The following is a 12,074-nucleotide window of genomic DNA, read 5'->3' on the forward strand; positions in this document are numbered from 1 at the left end:
TTGATCACAGATGCCATAGGGAAATGGCAAATGGTGACGCTTATTCTGACAGTGTGTGTTTGCAGTCCTACTCTTCCCCCTTGTTTTCTTTTTCACAAGTGAAAAGAATGAGGGTGATTCTTGGGAAGGAGTTCAGGAGTGAGCTAGGTTGTATGAGGATCTCATGGAAATATATAGGTAAAGGTTTGGAATGCACACGGATGTCAGTTAAGTGGATGTTACTCTATTTTTTTTTTTTCTGGAAGGAAAGCTAGTTATATCTGAAAGTGCAGGAAAGAACCGTGCTGTGAGAGTGAGTTATGGCACCTGTCTGTGCAGCAAGGAGAAAGCACTCTTGAGCTCTGCTCTTGGCTAAAAGGTGTCTTCAGGTCATGGGGGCTCAGCAGAGCCCATCAGACCTTGGTATCCTGCAGACCCTCTGCTCACAGAGCCTGGATCCTGGCAGAGGGGTGATTCTGAACGGACCCAGCAAACACCAGGGGTATAACAGTAGATTTCTTACCTCCTGCACTTTATGTTCATCCCTTGCACCAGCCCTGCAGTGTTTCACTGGGTAGGAAGAGCATCTGTGTGGGACAGGCATTCTCCCGAGAAGGGTCCAGGGGGGCACCTTTAATTTATTTGAACTAATACTTTGCTTGACAAAAAATGCTGATTAAAAAAAGGTGAAAACAGCTTCTGTCCCTTCCCCAAATGACAGATTTTCTTCCACCAAGTTATTTTTATTTTATTTCTCCATGAGACAGCTTTGATTTCACTTTGGAAGTTCTGCACCCTCCCCCACCACCGTTGCACTTTGCCAAGAAAAATGCATGCACAGAGCAGTTCTATTTTGATCTGAAATAATCCTTGTCTTGTCCTTTTACTGTTTTTTCATTTATTCAAGAAAGGGGTTAAAAAAAAAAAAGTTTGCATCCCAACTCAATTCTTAGCAGCCTTGCAGGGAGGTGTTGTGCAGTGATGAGCCCCTGATGAGGACTGCAGTGCAAGCAGAGTTTTCCCCCTATTAATGTTTCACTGCAAGTTATTATTGAAAAGCAGCTGCTGTTTAGAAGTATTGTCAGCCCAAATTTGAAGTGGTGGCCATCTATCTGTCAGTGCCACGCATCTCTTCAGCCTCTTCTCTTTCACTTGGGCTCTCAGGAAATGGCAGAGCCAGTAGTGCCAAGGCTAATTATTTCTCCAAGCATGAGATGTGAGAAAATATTAACCTTTTTCACCAACAGAGCCCCAGTTAATTAGCTCCATTTCTGTGACACGTTAACCCAGAGATAAAAGTTCATCCCCAGGAATCTGCCTGCGGTGCAGTGATCTTTGTGTGTCGTGATGCGGGGAGGAGGGTGGGTGGCAGGAAGGTGAAGACAGCTGGGGATTTAATAAAAGACCGTGACCTGCCAGTCACCGAGCCCTGTAGATGAATTTCTGCATTTCAAGGTGAGCAGCATCTGGGCATGGGTGCTGCTGCTTTTTGTTCAAGATGCTGAGGTTTGACATGGAGGCAGCACAGGGGCTGGTGGAATCGTTCAGCTCACCTTGCCTGGGTTACATCTGTGTTGTCAGTGCCAAAGTGGTGGGGGCTGAATTTGGGGACTGTACTGGTGGACAGAGCTTGGCAGAGTTGACTGAATAACCGTGTTTTGGTTCTTTGGTTCTTTAAGAAAAAGAAAAAAACAGGAGTTAGCAATTCCAGGATAAACCAAAAGCAAAGCTCTTAGTGAATCTACAAGTAAAAATACAGGAAAATCTAAGGCCTAAGTGATCTGTTTTTCTCATCCTGCAAAGGAAGAGCTTTCATTTAGATCTTGAATGTTTTTGACACTCTTAGTCATCTGAAAATGACAGGCTGTATTTAAAAGTAAGTGATTTCAAATATCAGACAGAAAGTACGTGCTGGACTTCTGGGGAACAAATGACGCAGTGGAGCAGAAGCAATGCTGTGAGATCACCAGCATCTGTAGGAGCCTTTGGCAGGAAAGCATCGCACAGCTGGAGTGGCTGCTGCACCAGGGAAGGGGAGGATGGGGGGCAGGAGGTGGTGGCAGGGGTGGTTCTCTCTGAGTTCATGGGGACCAGTGGTGGCCTCTGGTGAGTCCTGGCTGATGGGTTTCAAAACCACACATTTTCTCGAGGTGTCCGAGGTATGCTGACGCCTAACCATCCGTGGAGGCGCCCAGTCTCCTCTTTTACCTCCAGGTACATTCTTCCTTGTGATACACAGAGGGGATCTCCTCTTCTTAAAGGGGAGAGAAAGCATGCCATAAACCACACCAGGGCTCACTGGTGATTTCAGAGGATGGGTATTGTTTCATCACCAAGTGCTTTGATGCTCCCAGGTGCCATTGATCACTCTCTGCTAGTGCATCCATTTGCCTTTGGCCACCAAAATGTATTGACTGCTCGTCTTACAGTTATTATGTGCCATTGATTACTTTGATAACTTCCTGTAAGTAATTTACAGTAAGAATCACAGAATGGCTGAGGTTGGAAGGGGCCTCTGAAAATCGTCTGGTCCAACCCCCCTGGTGAGCAGGATCACCTAGAGCACATTGCACAGGGTGGCATCCAGGTGGGTTTGGAATATCTCCAGAGAGGGAGACTCCACAACCTCTCTGGGCAACCTGTCCCAGTGCTCTGTCACCCTCACAGTAAAGAAGTGCCCTCTCGTATTCAGCTGGAACCTCCTGTGCTTCAGTTTGTGCCCCTTGCCTCTCATCCTCTTGCTGGGCAGCACTGAAAAGAGACTGGCTCCATCCTCTCGACACCCTCCCCTCAGATATTTATACATATTAATGAGGTCTCCCATCAGTCTTCTCATCTCCAAGCTAGACAGGCCCCATATTCTCAGCCTGTCCTTGTATGACAGTTGCTCCAGTCCCAAAATAATTTTCGTAGCCCCCCTCTGGACTCGCTCCAGTAGCCCCATGTCCGTCTTGTACTGGGGAGCCCAGAACTGGACACAGTGCTCCAGGTGTGGCCTCACCAGGGCTGAGCAGAGGGGGAGGCACAGCCCGCTGGGCTATCGGCCACTCCTCCCAGCTTTGTGTCCTTAGCAAACCTGCTGAGGCTGCGCTCTATTCTACCGTCCAGGTCATTGATGACTAAGTTGAACGAGACTGGACCCAGTACAGACCCCTGGGGGACACAGCTGGCTACCGGCCTCCAACTGTACTGCACCACTGAGCACAGCCCTCTGAGCTCTGCCGTCCAGCCAGTTCTCAATGCACCTCACTGCCCGCTCATCTAGGCCACGCTCCCTGAGCTTGCCTGTGAGGATGTTATGGGAGACGGTGTCAAAAGCCTTGCTGAAGTCAAGGCAGATAATATCCACTGCTTGCCCCTCATCTACCCAGCTAGTCATCCCATCACAGTAAGCTCTGCAGAAACCTGCACACTGAAGTGGTTTTGAGCTATCACAGCATTGAGGTGGGTTTGGACTTCTCCAGATCCGATTAAGGAGGTGTGTTGAGAACAGAGACCTTTTCTGTTTTGTTTTGCTGTGTGGTGCCAGGAAGCTATGGTTGGAAAGTGTTCTCCCTAATGAATCTTTACATCAATGAAGATAGTCTTAAATATAACTTGAGGTTATCCTGGCTTGTAAAGATCTTTGGTAAATGATTGGTGTCTTTCTGGGAAGGTGCAAGGTAACCGATTTTGCTTTTACTTTCAACAGGTGAAATCCTTTGATATCCCAGTAGAGTGACATCAGATATTTGGCCACTGTTTACAATTCTACTGAAAATAAAGTTTTTTTCTTTCTGTTTTTATTTTTTCACATATATTGGTTCCTTTTTCCTTTTTGTCTTAATTCTGAGAAAGGAAGGGTGGTGTCCTAGCTTCGGCTGGGATAGAATTAATTTTTTCCTAGTTGATATAGTGCCGTGCTTTGGATTTAGGATGAGAATAATGTTGGTAACACAGTGATATTTTAGTTGTTGCTGAGCAGTGCTTACGCTAAGTCAGGGACTTTTCAGCTTCTCATGCTGCCTCCTCACTGAGGAGGCTGGGGGTGCCCAAGGAGCTGGGAGGGGACAGAAGCAGGACAGCTGACCCAAACTGGCCAAAGGGATATTCCATCCCTTATGGTGTCGTGCTGAACAATTAATATGGGGTGTGTTGGCTGGGAGGGGGGAAGTGTGCCATTGCTTGGAGACTGGTTGACCATCAGTCAGGAGGTGGAGAGCAATAATTGCGTTGTGCAACACTTGCTTTGTTTACTCTTTTTGTTGTTACTGGTTTTTTTTTTTTGTGTTTGTTTTTCTTTCCTTTTTTCGATATTCTCCCCCATCCCACTGCATTGGGAGGGGGAGTGCACGAAGGGCTCTGTGGGGTTTAGCTGCCTGCCAGGTTAAACCACAACAGGTGGGAGGAAGTCAAGAACCAAGACAGACCTTAAATCATTGTGGAGGGCCCTACAAGTCTGAATTATTCATGAGCAGCTTTGAAAATCAAGACCTGTGGTCTGGTTTTCAAATGCAGCCATGCTATTCTCTCCTTCCATTGCAGTAGGTTGCTAAGTAGCTTAGTAGTTTTTTCCTCTCCCCTTTTCCAAATACAAAAATCCAGGTAATTTCTAATATATTACAAATGCATTATCTTGTCAGTCTGGCGTTTCACAGGCAAGCAGCACATCATGTGCACAGAAGGCTGGTTTCTTCCTTCTTGCATTTCCCCCTTTCTTCAAATTTAGCTTTTTGATGATTTTTTTTAGTTACCTATCTTGCAGGCAAAAGAAAGAGAGAAAGGAGAGGAAGGGAAGGAAAGAAAAAAGCAGAGAAGGAAAGGAAGAAAAAAGGAAAGAAGGGAAGGAAAAAAGGAAAGAAGGAAAGAGAGGCAGCAAATTAGAGGAAATACTAATTGTGCACCACCTAAATATAGCAGTGCTTGAATATCCAGAAGCTATGGAGAAAATCTCCTTATGGGTCAACCTGCCATTGATTTGAACCCCAGTTCCCATTGGCAGTGCCTGCCCTGGTGGCAGTCTGAGTGCTGGTCATTCAGGCAGAACCCTTTTGACTGCCTGAACCCTTTTGGAGGCATGCACCAGGTTGGCAAGCCCTCTTCTTCCAGTGCGGATACAAGTTGGGAACTTTGATGTTAATATTAACTCTCCCTTGAGGTTGCTTTGAGATCTGTGTAATTAATTTAGTTTACTTTTTCTGTGACCTAAAAGGAATTTGTATTTGTTTACCTTTTTTCCACCAAGTTCTTCTCCGCATCTGGCAGTGTCTGAGTCCTTACTACTCAGCTCATGGGTGTTGCACTGCTGTGACTCTTGCACGCATCTTCTCTCAGGTGGCATGTCAAGCTGGGAGAGGTGACCAGTGTCAAGGAAAGTCAGCTGGAAGCTAAAGTGCTTGTAGGTTTGTCCATCAGCAGTGGTGTGAACACATCCTGTTTCAGATGGGGGGTACAATAGCATGGTCTCTGACCAGAAGCACGAGGATTAAAACAACCCAAGAAAAATGTCTTCAGAATGGGGTCTTTGAAAGTCTGTGAGGCACTGAGGAGCCCTCAAAGATTGGGATTTTGCAAGAGGGTTTGTGGTTCCTGTGCTGAGTGCAGGACTCGGGCTGTCTGCTCGTTGTCTTCACAGACAGGTGCGCTGTAGTTTATTCCTAAGCTATTAGCAGCATATTGGTGATATGGAGAAGGGATGTTCTGCCCTGAAGGAAATAACAGCAAGTGGCCCATTTGGGCTGGGATTTTCAAAGGGCCATTCCTAGGGTGTCTGCAGCCAGCATGTCCCTTCCATAAACAACTTACTCAGAAATTATTTAAAATTTGAATGGGAAATAACCTTCAAACAGAAAAGTGAAACTTACCATTAAGTGAAAGCTTGACTTCTTGGCTTTTAGGAGGAAATACTGATTGGCTCTCCAGCTGGGTGTTGTCTCCGGGGTGGTTGGAGTGGGAGCCTTCAGCCCCCAGCCTCGTGGGTGCCAGCTGCTCTGAGCTGGTGCTAATAACATATTATTTTTGTGTGTGTGTATTTTTAGGAACAACCTGAAAAATATATCCTTCAAGCTTTCTTTCATTGGTTTCCTGAAAATGTTGTGGGTGTTTTTGCTTTTTTTTTTTTTGGTTGTTGTTGTTCAATTGGGTGACCTATGAAATACCATAAGCAGCACAAAACATTTATCTAGTGACAGCCTGAGGTAGCACAGGCAGCTCATAGCAGGTTTATCTTCATTATTACAGCAATTTTAGAGCTGCATACTGCAATTTTCACTTGCAGTGAGGTATTAAATTGAAATTACCCCAGATGTAATTGTCACACAAAATAATTCTGGACATGCTGGATTTAATGCTTTTCCAAGCTGTGGTTTTTATTACCTAAGCGAGAGCCAAAAACCACTCAAAGTCAACAACTTAAACTGAAATTTGCCTTCTCAGGAGCCAGGATGTGTAGCTGCTGTTAAATTGTGTGTGGGGGGGAAAGGGGCCAACTGGAGGAAATACCAAGTCTAGGTGTTGATGGAGGTTTTGCTGGGTCCAAGTAGCAGCGCTTGCTGCACTACTGCACTCAGTAGTGGCAGCTCAGCCATCCATCACATCTTTGGGAAGTTACAAGCCTTATTAAACAGAAGTTAGGAGTGGGTTGTAGAGCTTTGGATGGGTTCGTATAGGAAGTTTCAGTGTTTCCTGCATGCATGTTGTCTAATTAGGAAGATGTAATGCATACAAATCCGGACTTTTAAAGACAAGTTATTGTCACCTACAGGAGCCTTCATTGCATCGCTGCAGGCTCAGCCAGCGTGCAATATCTGCAGCGCTCCCACGGGTGGCTGATACATCATGCATGCACCGTGGCATTGTATATTAGCTTCTTAACTATCGTAGTAACGTTTTGATGACTTAGTACTTTCCACCTCCCTTTGTTCTTTCCCTGAAATACCTTCCGTTATTTGCTACGCAGACCCCCACTGCCGAGTACTGTGCTGGAAGCGGGTGGAAAGACCCAGCCTGGAACAGCTGGCAGATAATTGTGTACAAGTAGCGCGGGGAGAGCAATTGTCCTAGTCTGTCACTGCAGCTCTGCAAAGCACAGGAGAGTTGAGCCTGTGTGCAGCAAACCACACGCTGCAGTGGCAGCAGTTTGCATCTCGTGAGGTTGGGTTGGCAGAGCTCAGCTGAAGCGTGCTACTGACAACAGCTGATTTAGGGTGAGCTTGCAAATATTTTGTCCCACCCAAGATGTCTTTTATTATTATTATTATTATTATTATTGGAATTATGTAACCTGTTGAACAAGCACGATTGCTGTGATGGAGACCTCTTTTGGTTGGGTGTGGGACACACTGCTGCCAGTGGTATGTCATCTTAAGGCTGACAGTGACCTAGGAAGACAAGCCAAAAGCTGCAGGTTGCAAAGCTTCAGTTGTCAAGTTTTGACTGCTCTTAGACCAGTCTGCATGTGTGTCCAGGAATGCTGGAAAGCAAAGTTGCAAAATTGTGTTCAGGAAATAATTTCTGGAGATCTTTTTTTTTTTTTCTCCACTTTTTTTCTCTGTGCTGATTGTAGGTTCAGAACTCTGTATTTGGTATAAATCGAATGTGAGAATAAACTATTATGAGCATTTATTTCTGTCCTGATGGAGCAAGTATCTACAAAATGGCTGGTTCAATTTAAGAAAGACAAATACTCATCATGATAACCCAATGCTTTTGATACAACGCAAATCCCTGTGAAGCTCACGAAACCACTGAGACAGGGTATAATTGCAGCTGATCTTCTGCAAGAAGGCCTCACCTTTTGTGTGAAGGATGTGTTCCTACTGCCTGTGAGCGTTGGAGCCTAATGGCTCCAAGAGAGCACGCCAGATGGGAAGAAATGGTTAGAGAAGGGTTGCAAGCTGAGTGGCTCCTTTCTCATCCCTTCCTAATAATAATTTTTTTTTCCTGCTTTAATCCTCAGTGACTTGCTTTACGGTTTCTGGACTCCTTCAAAAAAGATTCATGCAGATGCACAGATGCAGAAAAACTTTTTTTTTGTTATTTTTTTTTAAAGTAGTGTTAATGGCTTGTGTTAATGCTTGTGTTAACCTCTGCTCCCACCTTGAACTTCAGCACCTGAATGCCCTTTTTCTCTTTCTCTCCCCAGGTGTTTGACCCTGCGCTATCACCAGGATCTCCCGCCAACCAGCATCATCATCACCTTCCACAATGAGGCCAGGTCTACCCTGCTGAGGACCATTCGGAGGTAAGAGCTCCCTGTCTATTGGAGCATATTTGTAAGTGCTTTTAGAAAAAGTGAGCAGACTTGAGGTCTTTGTGAATAAAGGCAGAATGTGTTTGCACTCACTGCAGTAAAGTGTCTGGACCAACCAGCTATGATCTGAAACAATTACCAGGAGAAATTAGAGTGCAATCTGGTCTCTGAAAAGCAGGTTTTACAGTGAGATGCTCAGGAAGCAAGTAGCTGTGCTCTCTTTGCAGGTTCTAGCACTGGGCACTCTTGAGGTAAAGGCAAGAGATTACACACAGCCTGGGGTAACAGCTTTTAAATTCAGCTGGGTCCCAGTGCTCGGCTCTGTGTTGTCCCCAGTGTCTAGAGAGGTCTATTATTTTGCGGATGTCTGCTCTGGTATCGCTGCTTGAGCTTCTCCAGTGACATATCAAATGCCAGAAAGGCTTGCTAATTGAGAAGCCCTAACGGAGTGCGCACAGATGAGATTTTCAATGATAGTTTCTTTGCTCTTCTGGCTTTGGAGTGCTTTGGGCATGTGGCCATTCTTTCATTTGTCAGTGTGTTCTTGTCTGGGTTTTGCTGTAGTGGATAGAGTAAAGGCTTCATTTTCACCACAGATTTTTAAAATCAGCATTTAATCCCAGTGTATGCCTTGATGAGAACTCTCTTGTGGGAAGATTTAACGAGGTTTATCTTTGAGAGGTCTCAAAGAGACCTGTTTGAGACCTGTCTCCAGGTTTTGGCTAGTGGCTTCCTCTATAGAAAGCTGGTGTGTTCTCTGCTGTCTGCCAATAATAAATGTTTTGCAGGTGTGTTTCATGCCCATGCAGTGAAGGCTTTGCTAGCAGCAAGTCAGGCCATAGAATCCAAGCTTCTGTAGATGCCCAGGGGCAGCTCTTGTTTGCCCTTGGGGAGGAAAGTTAGCTGGGTTCAATGTGAAAGCAGTCCAGCCTGCAGGACAGTTGTCAGTTAAACCATGACTTTCCCAGGGAGCCCCTGCCATCATCTGCACTGGTCAGACTGGGTTGCTGGCAAGGGGGAGACTTCAGCTGTGCCCTGTTTGCCATCACATAGATCCTCAATGCTCCTCTAGAAATAGCATTCTTCCTCAAGTGAGCATACCCAGTGCCACAAGTGAGTTAGACAGTCCTGAAATTGAATTCCTGCTTTGCTTTATGGTTCCCTGCCCAATCCCATCTCATTCACTTCACACTTAATTATCTATCACTGCTTTCTCTGTCCTAGGGTGTGTGGATTTTGGGTGTGAATAACTCTGACACTTTATGCTGTGTACCAGCTCCTTCATGCTGGACCTTCTCTTTTACCTTTATGGTGCCCTGCGTGGGGTTACCATCCTCCAAAAACCACTGTAACAAGGATGGTGAGGCAAAGCTAAGAACAATCCTCTAGAGCATTTATAATGTGTGAAGCACAGACAGACTTTAGTCACGTATCTCCCCACATCTTGGCACCTGACTGTTCTGGCAGATATGGTCAGGAGTGATGTTAGACCTTATGCCTGGATCCCCCCTGCCTCTCCCATGGCTGCCATCCTACACTCCCCTGATCCGGCCAGGGACTTCTTCTGGTCCCTGTGGTTTGGATATGATCTCTCAGGAGCAGGGTTTGATGTTTTCCTCCTGGTTGCCACACTCAGAGGTTTGCTTTGACCCTACCAACCCTAGGCCCACCAGCCCTTGGTGGCAAGTCTTGCTGGTGATGTGGCTCCTGCCCTGCTCCTCTCTGGCCGTGATTTTACTTGCAGTGCCATCTCCCTGTCTGTGTTTGGACCCAGTTGAGAGTTCATCTGCCTCTTCAGCCTCTGTGCATTAAGTTGCTGCGCCTTCTGACTGATTTGTCAGAAGTAAATGCTTAGTTTAATGAGGTCTTCCAGATAATTCCATCCCGCGGTGGCTGTAATAACATGGATCATTGTCCATTGGCCAGTAAAAGCAGTGTCCTCCTGACACTATTTTGTGCCTTTTGGAGCAGCTTGTGACCAAGTATCTCAAAACACTTTGAGCACAGCAGCGATTAAAGAGGCCCTCATCTACCCCATTCTCATCGGTACATCCCCATGGGCAGAGCATGGCGCATTCGTAGTATAACCCAGGTGGGAGGTGGATGGGCTGAGAAACAGGGAGCTGATTTGTCTGTGGCTGGTAGAAGAATTTGGGGTTACAAATCTGATTTCCTCGGCAAGTTAGGTTTTCCATCCTTGCTGCGCAATGAATACTGTCTATAAACCTCAGTTGCAGGAGCAAGAAATGGTGCAAAGGGAGATTGCTGGGCTTGTCTAAACCAAAGGGAGACGGGGCACCAGTCCTGCTAAGGGAACACTTCTCACAGGACTGTGTGTAAAGAGAAACTGAGCAGGAGGAATGTTGCTATTTCAGGCTTGAAAGCCTGAAAGCTCACCGTGTGCTCAGATAGAGCTGGAAGCTCTGTAGTTGGCCTTGGCTCTTGGTAAGCATGCAAGTGCTCTGCCCCGTGAAGCAGGGACGCTAGTAGGTGGCCCCTGAGGCAACCCTTACACCAGTCACATTGCAAACATTTGCAGCGTTTTGTTGATGAGCAGTATGTGTCGTTCAAACTACTGAGAAAAACTAGCGGGCTGTGTGGAATAATGAATGAAATAAAAGGTTCCATGGTCATTTCTCTGACCATTTGCCAGTTGGAAGAAGACAAAAAAAAAAAAAGCTAAATTAATGGTATGCCCAAATTCTGCAAATAATTTAGTCAGCGCTTATAAATGTGTATACAACTCTGCTTGTGAAAGTGTCCAGGTAGTAGGGACTGGGTGTCTTAAAAAAGAGAGAAGGAGGTGGTGAATAGCAAAGTGGCACATCTGATTTTCAGAAACTGCCGCTAGATTCTTTCTTTGAGCCAGGCACTACTGGAGTGACCTTGGGCAAGTTTCTTATTATGCACCAGTGTTCAGTTTCACCTGTTTCCAGCTCTGAGGCTCAGTGTGTTAAAGGTGGTGACCCTCTAGCACCATGGGGTGGCACTGTGTGGATAAACCCTGGGAGGAACAAGGGAGAGAAGAAGCAATACGGAAGTGACTTTTAGGGAAAATTTTCAGTTTTCTCTTCTCCTTCCCTCTCTTTCCACCTTGTACCTTTCCACAGTACTGGTGTTCCCCTCAGAGGGAAATGCTGAGCCTCCACCGCACTGTCCTCCCCCTGAGTGGCAATTGAAGAGGTGAACCCCATCAGCCGCAAACATTGCCGAGAAATATGGTGGCACCCCTCCACAGGTTACAGTCTCATTTCCTCTGCTGAGCAAATCTATTTATTCATCTATTTATTGCTCCGATTTGCAACGGGAGGCCACAGAGCAGGAATAGGGAGGCATAATTATTTCCCTCATACTGGCAAACCAATGCACATACTTTGGCAAAAGTCCTTTTGCGAGTACTGTGAGTACTGCATCAAATATTCAGATCCTTAATTAGCAGGTAGAATACCACACCTTTCATTTTCCCAGCACTTGAAAGAAAAAGGAGTGATGTCCTGTGCCACCAGCACCTTGCTCCTTATCCATGTGCAGCCGCCTTGCCTGTACCCTGGCCCTCCTGAGACAGGGAAATAACAAAGCCACGCACCTCCTTCCTCTGGCAGCGTGTTGGCATTGTGTAGGGCCTGTGTCATAACTGAAATGAGTCTGATTAAAGGAGCTAAAACAAGCCAGGTGTTGCTCAGAAACTCTATAATTAGCACTTTGGGCTGACTTTTTTTTTTTTGCTTAAGCCTTGGACTTTTTTATTTTGCTAATCATCTCTCATGGTTACTAAGTATACAGCCCCATAAGCACTTTTACCTTTTGATGTTAACATAAGAGAACTCTTGAATTTCAAAAAGCACGGTGGGTATTTGAAAGAATG

The 12,074-nt window shown here is 45.8% G+C and overlaps 1 protein-coding gene across 6 annotated transcripts in view; it reads left to right on the forward strand.

Annotated features, from left to right (window-relative positions):
* The window catches only part of GALNT14 (polypeptide N-acetylgalactosaminyltransferase 14), a 75,345-nt gene that overhangs the window by 32,055 nt on the left and 31,216 nt on the right, over positions 1-12,074 (forward strand). For all 6 annotated transcript variants that reach the window (XM_083831245.1, XM_083831243.1, XM_083831241.1 and 3 more), the window contains one exon: positions 8,102-8,200. In XM_083831245.1, the coding sequence (XP_083687371.1) occupies positions 8,102-8,200 (99 nt within the window). The remainder of the gene's footprint in view (positions 1-8,101; positions 8,201-12,074) is intronic.

The sequence above is a fragment of the Anser anser genome (genome assembly GCF_964211835.1).
Source record: "Anser anser genome assembly, chromosome: 3".
In the NCBI taxonomy this organism is placed as follows: domain Eukaryota; kingdom Metazoa; phylum Chordata; class Aves; order Anseriformes; family Anatidae; genus Anser; species Anser anser.